The sequence below is a fragment of the Acipenser ruthenus genome, chromosome 8 (genome assembly GCF_902713425.1).
Source record: "Acipenser ruthenus chromosome 8, fAciRut3.2 maternal haplotype, whole genome shotgun sequence".
Lineage (NCBI taxonomy): Eukaryota > Metazoa > Chordata > Actinopteri > Acipenseriformes > Acipenseridae > Acipenser > Acipenser ruthenus.
The window spans coordinates 5,274,382-5,287,749 of record NC_081196.1 but is presented as its reverse complement, the minus strand read 5'-3'; the positions used below and the strand labels follow the sequence as shown (position 1 = coordinate 5,287,749).

Below are 13,368 nucleotides of genomic sequence, written 5' to 3'. Positions count from 1 at the left end.
TGCCTTTTGCGCTGGGCTGAGAGAAAAATGTTGTCCACACAAGTTATATAAGCAGAATCCAATTGCTAGTCTGTAAATCCGTCTCTCAGTGTCAGAGATTCCTGCTGAAAATGCAAAGCCTGATCCTGTCAAGGGGATAAAAGCGTTAACTTGGTTTGAAGTTGTGTGCTTGATTAACCTGAGAAAATGAATGTTAAAAAGCACGGAGAGAGAGAGTGAGCAGCTGCTTCATACTACCAAGAGGCAGATACTGACGGTAAGCAGGCTGTTTTATCTCGTAAAAAAAAGAAAAAGGCTAGATACACTATTTCTCTGCTATGCCTTGCCTGACAAAATCCAGAAATGCATTCCCTTTTAATTAAAATCAACACATGATATTTATTTAATTACGGGCTAAATCTACAAATATTATTCAGGGCTATGCATTCAAAACAATTCCTGATTATATGCATCTCAATTGGTCACCATGATTATTAATATTTTTTTAAGTAGCATATACAAGATCAATCGACATGCAATCCACCATGTGCTCAATCTGCAGACAACAAGCACATAACCGAAGCACACAGCATAACCACCTGTACTGTGCTGTACAGTATCATTGCTAAACTGTTCCTTTAAACAAAAGGTAGACATTAGACTTTCCCACAGCTTGTTCACACGTAGCCCTCTATGCAGATAATCGGTTGTGTCTCCTTACCTTCACATTAGTCCTCAGTGCACAGTAACATGCAATAAACATTGCAATAAACAAGGAGCATAAGGACCACTGTCGAGCTTCTTTGTAAAGCACCGATCATAAACAAATTATATCCCTGAGCATGTGCTTCCAAAGGCAGAGGCAAGCATTCTCTGTGGCAGTTTGTTATTGTATTGATCTCTGTTTTCGTGACTTTTTAGAAAGAGACATGCTTTACAGGCAATGAGTTAATGCTGCAGATCTTTTTATTGCTACAGTATATTGAGCATTTTCACGTAACGCCTTCAACAGGCAGAGAGTTCAGCAACGGCAAGAACAGAATCTCTTCACCCTTTGCTGTGTAGTCATTTCAGTCATAAAAAGAGAAGTGAGGAATTAACATTGAAATTGTTACTCTGCATAATCAGGGCGTGCAGGATTCCATGAACCATGAATAAAACACACTGGAAACGTGTAGGAATAAAGGAGATGTGCTGGAAGTTCCAGAAGAGGAGAATGTTCTTAAATGCCACTTAAAAAATGGAATATGCCTTTAAACATGATGTAATATTCTCCTAATATCTTAATCAGCTGTAGGCTGTGAGGAAGCTACAGTATATTGCCAAATATGGGGATGCCAGAACTTTACTTTCCTATCGACTGCATTTTATTCTACGCTAGAGAAATTATGCATGTAACATATCCACAGCTATTATTAATAGAGCTGATCCCAATAGATGCTTTTTTTTAATCAAATGGTAACACTTCATCAATGAAAATTGATACTATGGCTTATAAATGCCTTTATATCATTTAGTGGTAGTTTATGAATATTATTTACAGATTTCAGGTTTGTGTCACCAAATAATATTAACTACCAGTGGTAAGCTTCAGAGTCATGGTTCAAGAGATTGCATCTGCTATCAGAACAAGTTCAGTTTGGGACAGAAAAAAAGAATACTGACAACCTCTTAAGAAATAAGCAACAGAACTTTTATATTCAATTTCTGTTTTGTATTTTTTTCAGCTAAATGCTTAATACACCCGTGAAAACCCCATTTCTATGGTACTCAGAGCGTATTTTTCTCATAGTGGACCGTAGACAATGTCAATCTAAATACTACAGCAGGAAAGTAATGACTGCAACACAGAATACGATTCTTTTTAGCAAATCCAAATACAGGAAATGCATTCAGATACTGTAGTTTAAGGCTCACTTAATTATTATTATTATTTATTTATTTTTTTTTTTTTTTTTAAAGCCAAAAGCATTTTAAAAACATATTTATATTCCCAACCCTTGACTGGCAGCAAGACTATTACTATTTATACATTATGGTACCAACATACCTCTCCAGCTACAACCGTATTTTAAGGAAACAGCAAATCAAACTGGCACAATGTATGCATTTATTTTATATTGAAATGAAACAAACAAGGCTTTTAGAATCTTTGCATCTATAGAATATATATGGTAGGCATAAAGATCATACTACAAAGAGATTGTATAGTTAGTATGCCACCATAAACTGCTGCTGTGGAAAAAAAAGCATTCTTATCTGATTTGTAGGGTACAATCCTCCAATCGCAAAACTATAATGATTTCTAATGAATTATTTAGAATGGAACCCTTCTGAGACAAAGCATTCTAGTGCAATAATTTCTCTGGCTTTATGTCTAATGTCGGTGGTCCTCAAATCTCGTTGCTCATCATCAGAAGTTGCCAAGTATTATTGTAATGCTTCGACTGTCAAGTTTCCGCAGCAGCATTAGAATGTGGAATACCTTCTTACAGATGTACTATATTTGGAGCACATATTTCATTAGCACAGATGGAACAACAGTATTTTTTTAACAACTAATCCTTGTTAAAGGCTCTGCTTTACATATTGTTCTCAGATTTATTTTTGTGTGCAAAGATGACTATGATTTATTTTTTTCTCTGTTTTGCAATGAAATAGAGAGGACTGGGTCCTCCTTTCAAATGAAAACATGCACGTTAAAGATTCATCTAAGAAAGGAGGTGCAATAAATCAGCTTGTGTGCTGTGCATCAGAAGGTTCGGAGATTATCTGAACGGGATCTCAGCTAAATAAAATTACGTTTCTGAGCTGAAGGTAGCAGCATAGTTACCAGGTGAACACAAGGAGGAAGGAATATTAAATTGCCAAGGGAGAATCCACTGACACTCTAATTAAATATCCCTCTGGTTATTTTTACAATTACAAAAGACAGAAAAAAGTCCACAGGAGTCGAAATTGCTAGTAGTTCAGTAGTCCTTGTCTACCAGAGCTGTATTTCTGCTTTCCATACTGCACAACTGAATCCCATTACTGAACACTCGGAAAAAAGACACCAAGATGCACTAAATGATGGGAAACTGTTAAACGTGGAGATGTAATGCATGATAAGACACAAATAACCCCATGAGTGATTAAGTCTTCATATAGTAATCATATTCTACTGCTTCCCATCCCATCATCTTTTCATACCACCCAATGGGTTATGTATGTTAACACCTTCAGTACTGGCATCACATACTGTACAGACATTTTAAACTGTTTTTCAAGGAAATTAACCTGTAAATTGTATGTGAAAAATCATTTTTAAATTTTACTTAATTCAGTTACACTGATGGAGGCATTAGCCGAAATGCTTTACTGCTTGACTATCAGTTTTACATTATTTCAGGCCTTGTCTTTGGATATGATGAAGGCCTATGTGTACATGCTCTGAGGAGCCAAGGATCAATATGAACCTCAATAGACATCCTGTGCATTGAAAACTGAGAGTTAGTTCAGCCCTCTTAATAACAATACAAGCAGCTTCCTGGTGCCCATAATAGAGAGTGCCAGTCACATGCCCCACCTCCGGCCAGAAAGTCAATCAAACCAACAGACAGTTGTTAATTAGCCATGTGCTACTCTACACTGCATGAGCTGCGGCTCCAAATGAAACTCCAAGTTCCAGACATCACCATCTCTACATGAATGCTACCCCACTGTGTTTTTTAATACGGTATGAACGGTTCCTGTTCTTCACTGTTCAGCATCTTTCATACAACTTATTTTAGGGAAGATGGTTATGGGTAATTGAATCCTTTATTCATACATGATCCAAAGAGGTGGGGGGTGGGGGTGACATCGCAGTGAAAATGTAAAGACACCTTCACTGAACAGCTAATATATTCATACATTAGCGATTTTTCCAATGCTGTACATGGAAGGACATTGGTAATCTCTTTAGGGTATGCAGGGTAGCTCATGAAGTTCGCTCCAGGATAACATTTTCATCCTTATAGCGACTTTAAAATAACCAAAGAACCAAACCTAAAATGCCCCAAATTACAGTATCAGTTACCCTTAACACATGTACCTTATTTAGAAAAATGCTTTGATGAGAAGTCTTTAATCAACGTCTTTATATGCCCTGAGTGCAGGTAGTTGAGTTTCATGTTTGACTTTACTAATGGAAAATAGCATTACCCTTATCATACTACACATGCAGCACCGTTTACTGCATGTGACAAAGGGTTTATTTAGCCATACGTTTATTAAATATGCATTCTTTTTTCTTGTTTTTAGGTAACTGAATTTAAATGTTGCCATTTAGGTCTGATAGTAAACACATTTACAAAAAGGCTAGAAGATACCGATAGTACCACTTGTACCAGGGGCTGTGACGTCAGGTTCAGGAACAGGAAAGAAAACACAGGCAGTACTGCAGGTTGATGTGATTAGGAGCCACATTACTGTTTTATTCTGGGAAGTGAGTTGCAGACAGTGGAATCTAGAAGGCAAATCATTTCAAATTCTATCAGTGCATCTGTAAAGAGACAGATGCTCCATGAACCAATTCAAATACAATTATATGCAGTACACATTCATTTTTAAACTTGCTGTGGTGTTTCCTATCTTCCCGGATCACTTTAAATAACTTTTTCAGCACAATCTTTGGCTGCAGTGCCAGAATTAGCGCCTTCATTCTTTCCAGGCAGATAATAGCACGGTGCAACCCAATAAATGTCAGTAGATGTACCTATTATTTTCACTCAAGAATGCCCCTGATCTAACTTTTACAGACAGTAGCTGCTCAGGTTGCTAGGATACAGTCTGCCTGGCAACAGCAGCGTCATGTGGGCTGAATGAGCTCATTTTTAGACATTTCATTAAAAAAAAAAGTAAAATGCCTACTGCAGCAATAATAGTATAACATATTTTATTCCAGCAATCTTTTATTTTCATCTAAACTGGATCTTACTGTCTTACACACAATGTTAAGTATGAATAATAAAACCATATCTCAGCCACAAAGCAAATACATTATTTTCTTAAACACATATTAATTTAAATTTTAAAATAAATTCATAAAAGAAATATTTATTTTATTTATTTAAACCTGTATTTTACCAATGTCACATCTTAAAAAAAAAAACACACATCATTATAGCACACCACCAAGCATATCAATAGTGGGCATATCTTCAAGCACCACATTCTGACCTTTTTAGGTATAATTATAAATAACATTATCACGGCCCACCTTTCTTCTATCATTATGAAAGAAAATGATACAGTGCTATTGCCATGGTTACAGGAATTCAAAGCAGTAATGATAGAAGTTAGAACTGGTGTATTTGCTAACTTGTGCAACCTCAGACACTACAAAGAAAAGGCATCCACCTCAGAAGCAGAACCATTTAAAGGTCCACGGTGTGAGGTTATCCTGCTGTCACTGCATCGGTATGATGCAGTGTGGACAGCAGGAGGTACTGACAGTAAATGCTTTAGTCTGACACGTCCATTATGTTTTAGAAATCAGTACAAGTAGGGACATGAAACTGAAGGCACCCTTGTAAGACTATCATTTGCAATCAATACTACAAGTATGCACTTATGTTAAGTGAATGGATCAATTGTTTTTTCTGGCAGGCAGTGGACCTAGTCCCTAATCCTAGTGAATGTTGGTAAATACCTCCAACAAGTATTGGGACAGATGAATTAATGCAGAATGGCAAAGACTGATACATGAGAAGTTTTTGCATTCAGTCGATGAAGGACTTGTAGTCCGAAACGTCCTGATAATTGATTTGTAATCAATTATTCTACCTTTTTAAGTACCTGAAATATCCTTTTCTCTTTTTTCTTTTTTCTTATTGATCATTTTGGTACACAGCAGTTTTCTTTTTTCTCAAACTATATATATATATATATATATATATATATATATATATATATATATATATATATATATATATATATATATTTTTTTTTTTTTTGCACCACTACCAAGACTCTTAATCAACAAAGACCAGACCCAATACGTAACTGTGTTCTCTCCTAGATAAAGTGAGAAATATACAGGGGTTTAGCTGCTATGAGAATGGGGGATATGAGATAATCTTACAGTAAACAGGTTTAAAAATAGCAAAGACTGCAGTGATATTAACATCCATTTCAGTATTATACATAATAATACATACATATATAAAGAGTATAGGCATAATGGTTTTTTAAATGCTGTTCTGTTTTAACAGTGAAGTGTTTACCCCTACACCTCATGCTGTGCTGAACTTGGTTAACACAAGAACACAATGCAAAGTTACAAACCATGGGGACCATCCTGCCCATCAATGCTTGTCTAGTTACTAGTAGCTGAATGATCCCAGCTCTTTCTAGTTGGTTCTTAAAAGAAGAGCTGATTCAGCATAAACATGTGCCTTGGTAAGCCATTCCATACACTCACTACTCTCTGGTCTCCTGACCTCCGTCCTTAGTCTCTCCACGCAATTTCCAGCTATGTCCTCTGGTGCTGGTTTATATGCTATACTTAAAATATTGGCTTGGGGAACTTTGACAACTCCTTTTATGGTCATTGAAGTCGCCACTAACACTTCTCCATTCTAAGCTAAACAGATTCAGTTTTCTCAACTCTTCAGAGATTTTAGCCCAGGGATTCGCCTGGTTGCTCTTCATTGATGAAATGTCTTTTTTGTGGTGTAATGTGGTTTTTGTATTCATATGAACTTTCCAATACCTGTACTTTTTTTCAATTTGAATTCGATAGTCTGTTATATGACTGCATTGCAATATATATATATATACATTAGCGGTGGGCACCAATATCAATATTTCGATATGATATTAATATCGATAATAATTTCCATATTGTGATATCGTGGGATAAAAAAAAATCACGCTCGAGGAGACATACTTTTTATTGCTAATACTGCTAAAAATACAAACGCAGTAATATCAAGTTTATTTTATATTAAGCTACAACAAACCCTATACATACCAACCATTGTTAGTCTGGTAGGCAAACATCACACATAAAGTATTATTTAACCATTTCATTCCATTGATTGGCGTTTTTCTTTTTCAGGGATACACACATAAAAACAAACTTAACACAAAAAAACATAACAGGAACATTGGCTTAAATAATTTGATATATGTATATATATGTATATTTTTTTTTTTCTTCCATTCAGAACGTGCTCGCAAAGTACCGAATGCTATTTGCATGCTGCATTAAGCACTATTGGGATTACTGTGAGATATGCGCATGCGTCAGTGTGGTTCATTGCATTTTTTCCATGATTACTTACACTGTTATTAATGTATTTTTAAAATGTGAACTTTAGGTATTATATATTAGATGTACTTTTAAAACATCAAAACACATCTCAAAATAATGCAACATTCAGCATGACACTGTACTTAATACTTTTAGATGTCTCGGGTATTTATATGCAGAGAAGATTAAATTATTATTATTATTTGTTTATTTTGCAGACGCCTTTATCCAAGGCGACTTACAGAGACTAGGGTGTGTGAACTATGCATCAGCTGCAGAGTCACTTACAACTACGTCTCACCCGAAAGACGGAGCACAAGGAGGTTAAGTGACTTGCTCAGGGTCACACAATGAGTCAGTGGTTGAGGTGGGATTTGAACCGGGGACCTTCTGGTTACAAGCCCTTTTCTTTAACCTATATATAGCCTATATATATTTCGTATATACATATTTCGTTTTTTGAGGTGGTTGATGATGCATGGAATAGTAAAACAATATAACAAGACCTTGTTTTTTAACAAGCATATTGAGAAGCAAAGTAAGTTATTGCTTTTCTATATGTTAAATATATGTTAACGTATATATGTATACATGTTTCATATTGCAATTGTTTTATTATATTTTTCTGTGTTTTGGAAGACTTCGATATACATGAACGATATCAATATACAATTTTCATATCGATGCCTGTATTTATAGAGAGAGAGAGAGAGAGAGAGAGAGAGAGAGAGAGAGAGAGAGAGAGAGAGAGAGAGAGAGAGAAGAAAGAAATTGAATATCAAATCCACTTTGTCCAAGCTCACAGCTCTTCCTGTCTCGATCAATATCCAATCTATGGCCCCGCAGGAGACTGACAATCTGGTAAATATCACAACCTCCCAGGTGTGAGTTGTGTTTTGTGTACACTGGAAACACATTATTTAAATTATTTAAAAAGAAAGAAAAAAGCATATTTAAATCCTGGTTGGAACAAAACTAAAAACCTGCATTGTTAATGGCCCTGGAAAGAGGAAAAAAAAGACAATTATTTTAGGAGCATATCTACTTTACCAACAGTGACAAAGTAGCTAGCAGCTGAAACTAACCAAAAGGAGTGCAAGTAAGTCTAACAACAGAATAATGTACTCAAGACTTGATTGTGGGACACTGCATCTTTGAGAGGAGGGATAAATCAAGGACGTGCTTAGGGTCCCTCCATGAATTTCTAATTTCTGTATATATCAAGCAATTCCCAGTTCCTGACATTTTTTGTTTCCTTTGTATGACATAAATGAATCCTCTTATTGTAATTCAGTCTGACATTTGGAAGTCCACAGAGTACTAAACCTTTTTGAAGATTGTCTTGCCAAACAGTTTACTGATTGCCTACAAAAAACAGCACAAGATATATACTTGTGATCTGAGTGGGGACTAGAGCTCCTCAGAGCCTCGAAATAATTTTTTCTCTACAGCTCTAACAAACGTCATCTTATTGTGAAGCAACAATTCCTCAAGCACCTGTTTTCTAGTCACGAGCCTATTTCTTACTCTCTTACTGACAATTACCCCGTAATGATTAACAACAACTTGACAAGACTCGGAGATTAAGGGAAAACTGGTGTCGCACTGTATCTGTTGCGAAATGCATCTGTCAGGCAAGAATATGCCAATTGTCAATTAACATCCACAGCCCTAAAACTACACGCATGCTTGCAAATGTAACTTTGTCAAGCCCTCCCAATCAAAAGTATTGTAACCTGGGGGCTGCACACACTAATGGCTTATTAACATAATTATGCTCAATGTGCTTTGCCTTGGTAGAATTGCAAGGAGATAAAAGAGCAAATTAAATATCAATGTTTTTAAATACACAAAAGGAAAGATTTTTTTAAACTTTTATCAAGTACATTAGATTATGAAACACAATTATAACACAATTATAACTAGCTCTTCATAGGAAGCCCAATACATTCCCCAAAGAAAGAGCTGGGAAACGGTTTCCAAGCAACAAACAAACCACTTGGCAATATAAAAAAAAATGTCATCCGAAAGATATTTTTAACATTCACATTATCCTGTTTATTGTTCTGGGTGTGTGTTATGTTTTTAAACTTACAGCCAGAATCCTGGAAGATGTCTTCATATTTAAAAAGGCAATAGGTCCACCCATGATTCAGAATGGAATAACTACAGTGTAATAACAAGAATCACCTTAAAGTATGACAAGTAACCAACTTACTGTAATATAAACCTTTTATCTTTCATACAATTCTATGAAACAGATACACGTTCTGTAACATGCTACATATTCTGTATATCAATTACTGATTAGGATTTCTAACAGCAGCCCTATAAAACAGCATTTACAGCAGCACCTAGTTGTGCAGGTATATCAGAACTCACACATGCTGTGCAAAGAGTCTATGATTCACATTACCAGACGTAAAGAGGGCAAACTGTACACAGCAGGGCACCGTTTTTGGAAATCTGTATTTAGCAGTTAAGATCATTAAATCCCTATAGAGGATGAAATCTGCAATCCATCCCTCCTTTGATTACTTTTTTTTTTTTTTTTACCTTTCTTCAGTTAAAAGGACTGCATTTTGTACATGGTTATACGTGGCTCCAAAAAACAACCTTTACTGTATAGCTCCTGAAGAAGTCTGTCTTTTGCTGCCAACAAAATTGATAAAGCAAAAAAGCAGCACACCTTACTCAGAAAATAATAAAATAAAACAATAAAACATCTTCGCAGTACTTAAATTCACCAAAACTAGCAAAGCTTCAATATGGCAATCCATTTCTATTTTAATGCTGAAATAAAATCTTTGCTCCATGCACAGTATAACATTTTATAAAGTGTGTGCGGTGAAACAGTTACTAAACAAGTACTGCGCTGGTGATAATGGAAATCGCTATAAATAAGTTAAGGTGGTAATGACCTGGGTCTACTTGGAGTGGGTACTGTAATTATTACCAATAATGGCAACCCACCTAGTGGGATAAGTCTAAATCCTCTCTTCTTGCTGGCTACCATATGTGGAATAATAGTGGTTACCAGTAACCTGTCTCAGTAAAGTAGGGCATTGATAGATGGGTGAAACCTGCTTGGCTTAACTCTACTGCTACAGTATTCACACAAGTGTTTCTGTTATAGAGGACTAGTGATCCAACAACGGAAGGATTGAGTCTCCCACAATTCAGTTCACCTTTAAGCTATTACATGATATCATGGCATTATAAGAGCAGTTTGACCAGTCACATGCATTATTACCATTCTTTACGAGTGCATAACAGCACCCAAACCATTCTGTTATCAGACGATAACGGCACCCGAAAAATGCCACTGCTTGAGTAACAATGTCCTTTCCATAAGCACTATTAAATATAACACATAGCAGAGAGTTACACTGACAGATTTGAAATGTTCTTATCTTCTTGTTTTAAATGTCCTAACTATGCCATGCAGCATTACTAATTCTTTATTCATGTATATCCTATAAGCTGTGCCTGTTAAAAAAATTCACAGTGAACAGTTATGACCAGTATATTTGATCTAAACTGACAACATTCCTTCCTCTATCGATGCTGTTTTTTTACACATTGTATTGACTTTGAAGAGTTAAAAGCAGCTTCCTTCCAACTTTACAAACTCAGCAAGGTATCAATGTGTTGCATGACTTGGACAGGAGATGAATGTAAAGTGCATCATCATTATTTAATAAACATCTACTGCGCTCCTTCCTTGATCTACACAGAATCACATCACACACACACACACATACAAATGCTCAGTGGCTTCCTGCAAGACAGTTCATTGAAACCAGACTGCAATTATACATGAAAACAACACTGTTGGTTAATGAATCTTACATCCCAGTGCAATCTCTGTTTTTTTTTATTATCATTAATATTTGTATTATTTTTTTCCCCCAAATATTGTTAAATGTTAACTGGTCAACACCACCAATACATTCTTGAATTTGACAGGTTTCATTCATACCCGTGTGTCATTAAATCACAATGACAATTTAAAACCTTTAGCCTCTGCAGTGTAATCATTAATGCCATAAAGATGAAGTGTCGGCAGCCAGACACCAGTACACCATGAGGAGCAGTTTCCAATGGCATATCTTGAACGGCACTTAAACTGAGATAAACACGTATTATATTCCAGTCATTTCCAGAATCATTCCTAGGAAATGGATGCTGCTGACCTTTTTTCATTTACTAATAGCAGCAAAGCAATCACATATTTTCCACATGACTGAGAATCAGGAAAAGAAAGGTCTGTGCAGGTCGTAAGTCCAGCACTTGTATATAAAAACAATAACACACAACTATGCAAAACATATATATTGTAATAGCCTTTGAAGATTGAAATGATTAGGCTATTTTAATAGTTGCTATTTCTTCAACAGCATAGCAACATTAAAGGTCTTGCCTCTTTGGAACCAGATAAAGTAAGAAACAGGATAACCCGCGTATAACATGCCTGACTGGTACAGCCCTTGTATAAATGTTGTTTGCAGTACACTGACTTTATTTTCATAGAACTAATTGCATGCAATATGACCAAGTGCATTACCATGCTGCATTATCCAAAACATCACTGAGTTTATATGGATCAAGGTCTGTGCCAACAGAAGAAGGGCCAAACCGTAACTGAACCACCAGTGCCTTTCACCCATTGGCACAGAGCCCTGGCGCCACATCCAGACAGGCCCATCAGCTTTAAACTGTGTGTACCATGACTCACCACTATATATCACACATTTCCACTACTTTAGAGTCCAATGACAGCATTTCTTGCACCACAGAAAGTTCAGTAGCGACTGACATTAGTCAAATTCAAATGCCTTGTAAAAGTAAAAGAATTGCAAAATGTAATAAAGCATAGTAAAGCACTGGTAAGCATTGTAAAGAAAAGCGAAGTCTGGTAAGCAAGTTAATAAACAAACATGGCAAACCAGGGTAAACTACGGTAAATGCATAGTTTAACCAGGGGAAAAGCATGGCAAAACTATAAAAATACAGTGCAAAAATACTGTGGTAAACTTTTATAAGGGCATTTGCCTGCATTTCTTACCTGGAGCAAACATGATGTCAGTCTTTTACATTTGTATCTACTTAGATAAGGAATCTGTTTACTTGATGCAGTGATTTAGGGAGATATGTGTTGTAATTCTCATAAAATAGAATGCAGTTGATGCATTACAGGCATTAAATGAAATAATGATCCATTCATCAGAATGAATGAGCTTAAGGTTTCAGTGGTAAAAGGCTTCTGAGATAATCCTAGAACTGGCAGGCACCTTCTGCAAAACATGTATATTTAAGGAATGTGAATTTAACAACAGCTTCTCAGACTGAATATCAACACTCCCTAAAAATGTGCTCTTTCATCCTGTGAAGGTGTAATGATAACTATGCTGGTATCCTTAGCAACTGTGATATACTTGTAGATCATATTGCAGACAGATTGGTATTCTCAGTAATTAGTTTGAGTCTGCAGATTCGAAGACACTGGTTTTCACCAATTAATCAATGTAATCTACTCAAAGTCTAGCCGACACAGGAGACAGTGCTTGACACCTCCACTTGAAACAGTGTCTAAGCTCTGATATGACTAGGCAATCAGAAACTCTCTCTGGCCTCCCTTTGTTCCGAAAATCCCTGTAAGACAAGAGTTTTAGCAACTCAAAGTTGTCCCTTCAAAATGACTGCAAAGCTGTCGAGTAGGTGCACCACGGCTCCTGGTTTCCCTGTCTTAAGACGTCCTGCTTTACCTAACAGAACTACATGAACGGAAATGACACGCAAGTATCAAGCGAATGCTTATCAGGGTATGATATACATATAGTAAAATATATACGTGTATGTGATTAGATCATGTTGTGATCTTGAAAGAAACATTTTGGAATCTGTTGGTGGTAATTAGAAAAACATGTCATGCAGTACCTTGAAAAGTACAGCAGGGAATACTTTAAGCATAAAGAGCAACTTGGGACAGGTGGGAAATATTCTAGTTACCTAACTAATGTATTATTGATGTTTTGAATCCCTTTTTCTGTTACTGTCTTCACATCCCCCCCCCCCCCCCCCCCCCATCATCTATAAACTAGAAGTAC

The 13,368-nt window shown here is 36.2% G+C and overlaps 1 protein-coding gene across 23 annotated transcripts in view; it reads right to left on the bottom strand.

Moving 5' to 3' along the window:
• LOC117406103 (disks large homolog 2) overlaps positions 1-13,368 on the bottom strand; it is a 243,615-nt gene that overhangs the window by 193,895 nt on the left and 36,352 nt on the right. Inside the window, exon 1 of one of the 23 annotated variants that reach the window (XM_059028253.1) lies at positions 701-1,666. The exons of the other annotated variants lie outside the window; for them this stretch is intronic. Coding sequence (XP_058884236.1) covers positions 701-742 — 42 coding nt within the window. The 5' untranslated portion in view covers positions 743-1,666. Of the gene's footprint in view, positions 1-700; positions 1,667-13,368 lie in introns of those variants that run through there. 23 annotated transcript variants of the gene reach the window in all.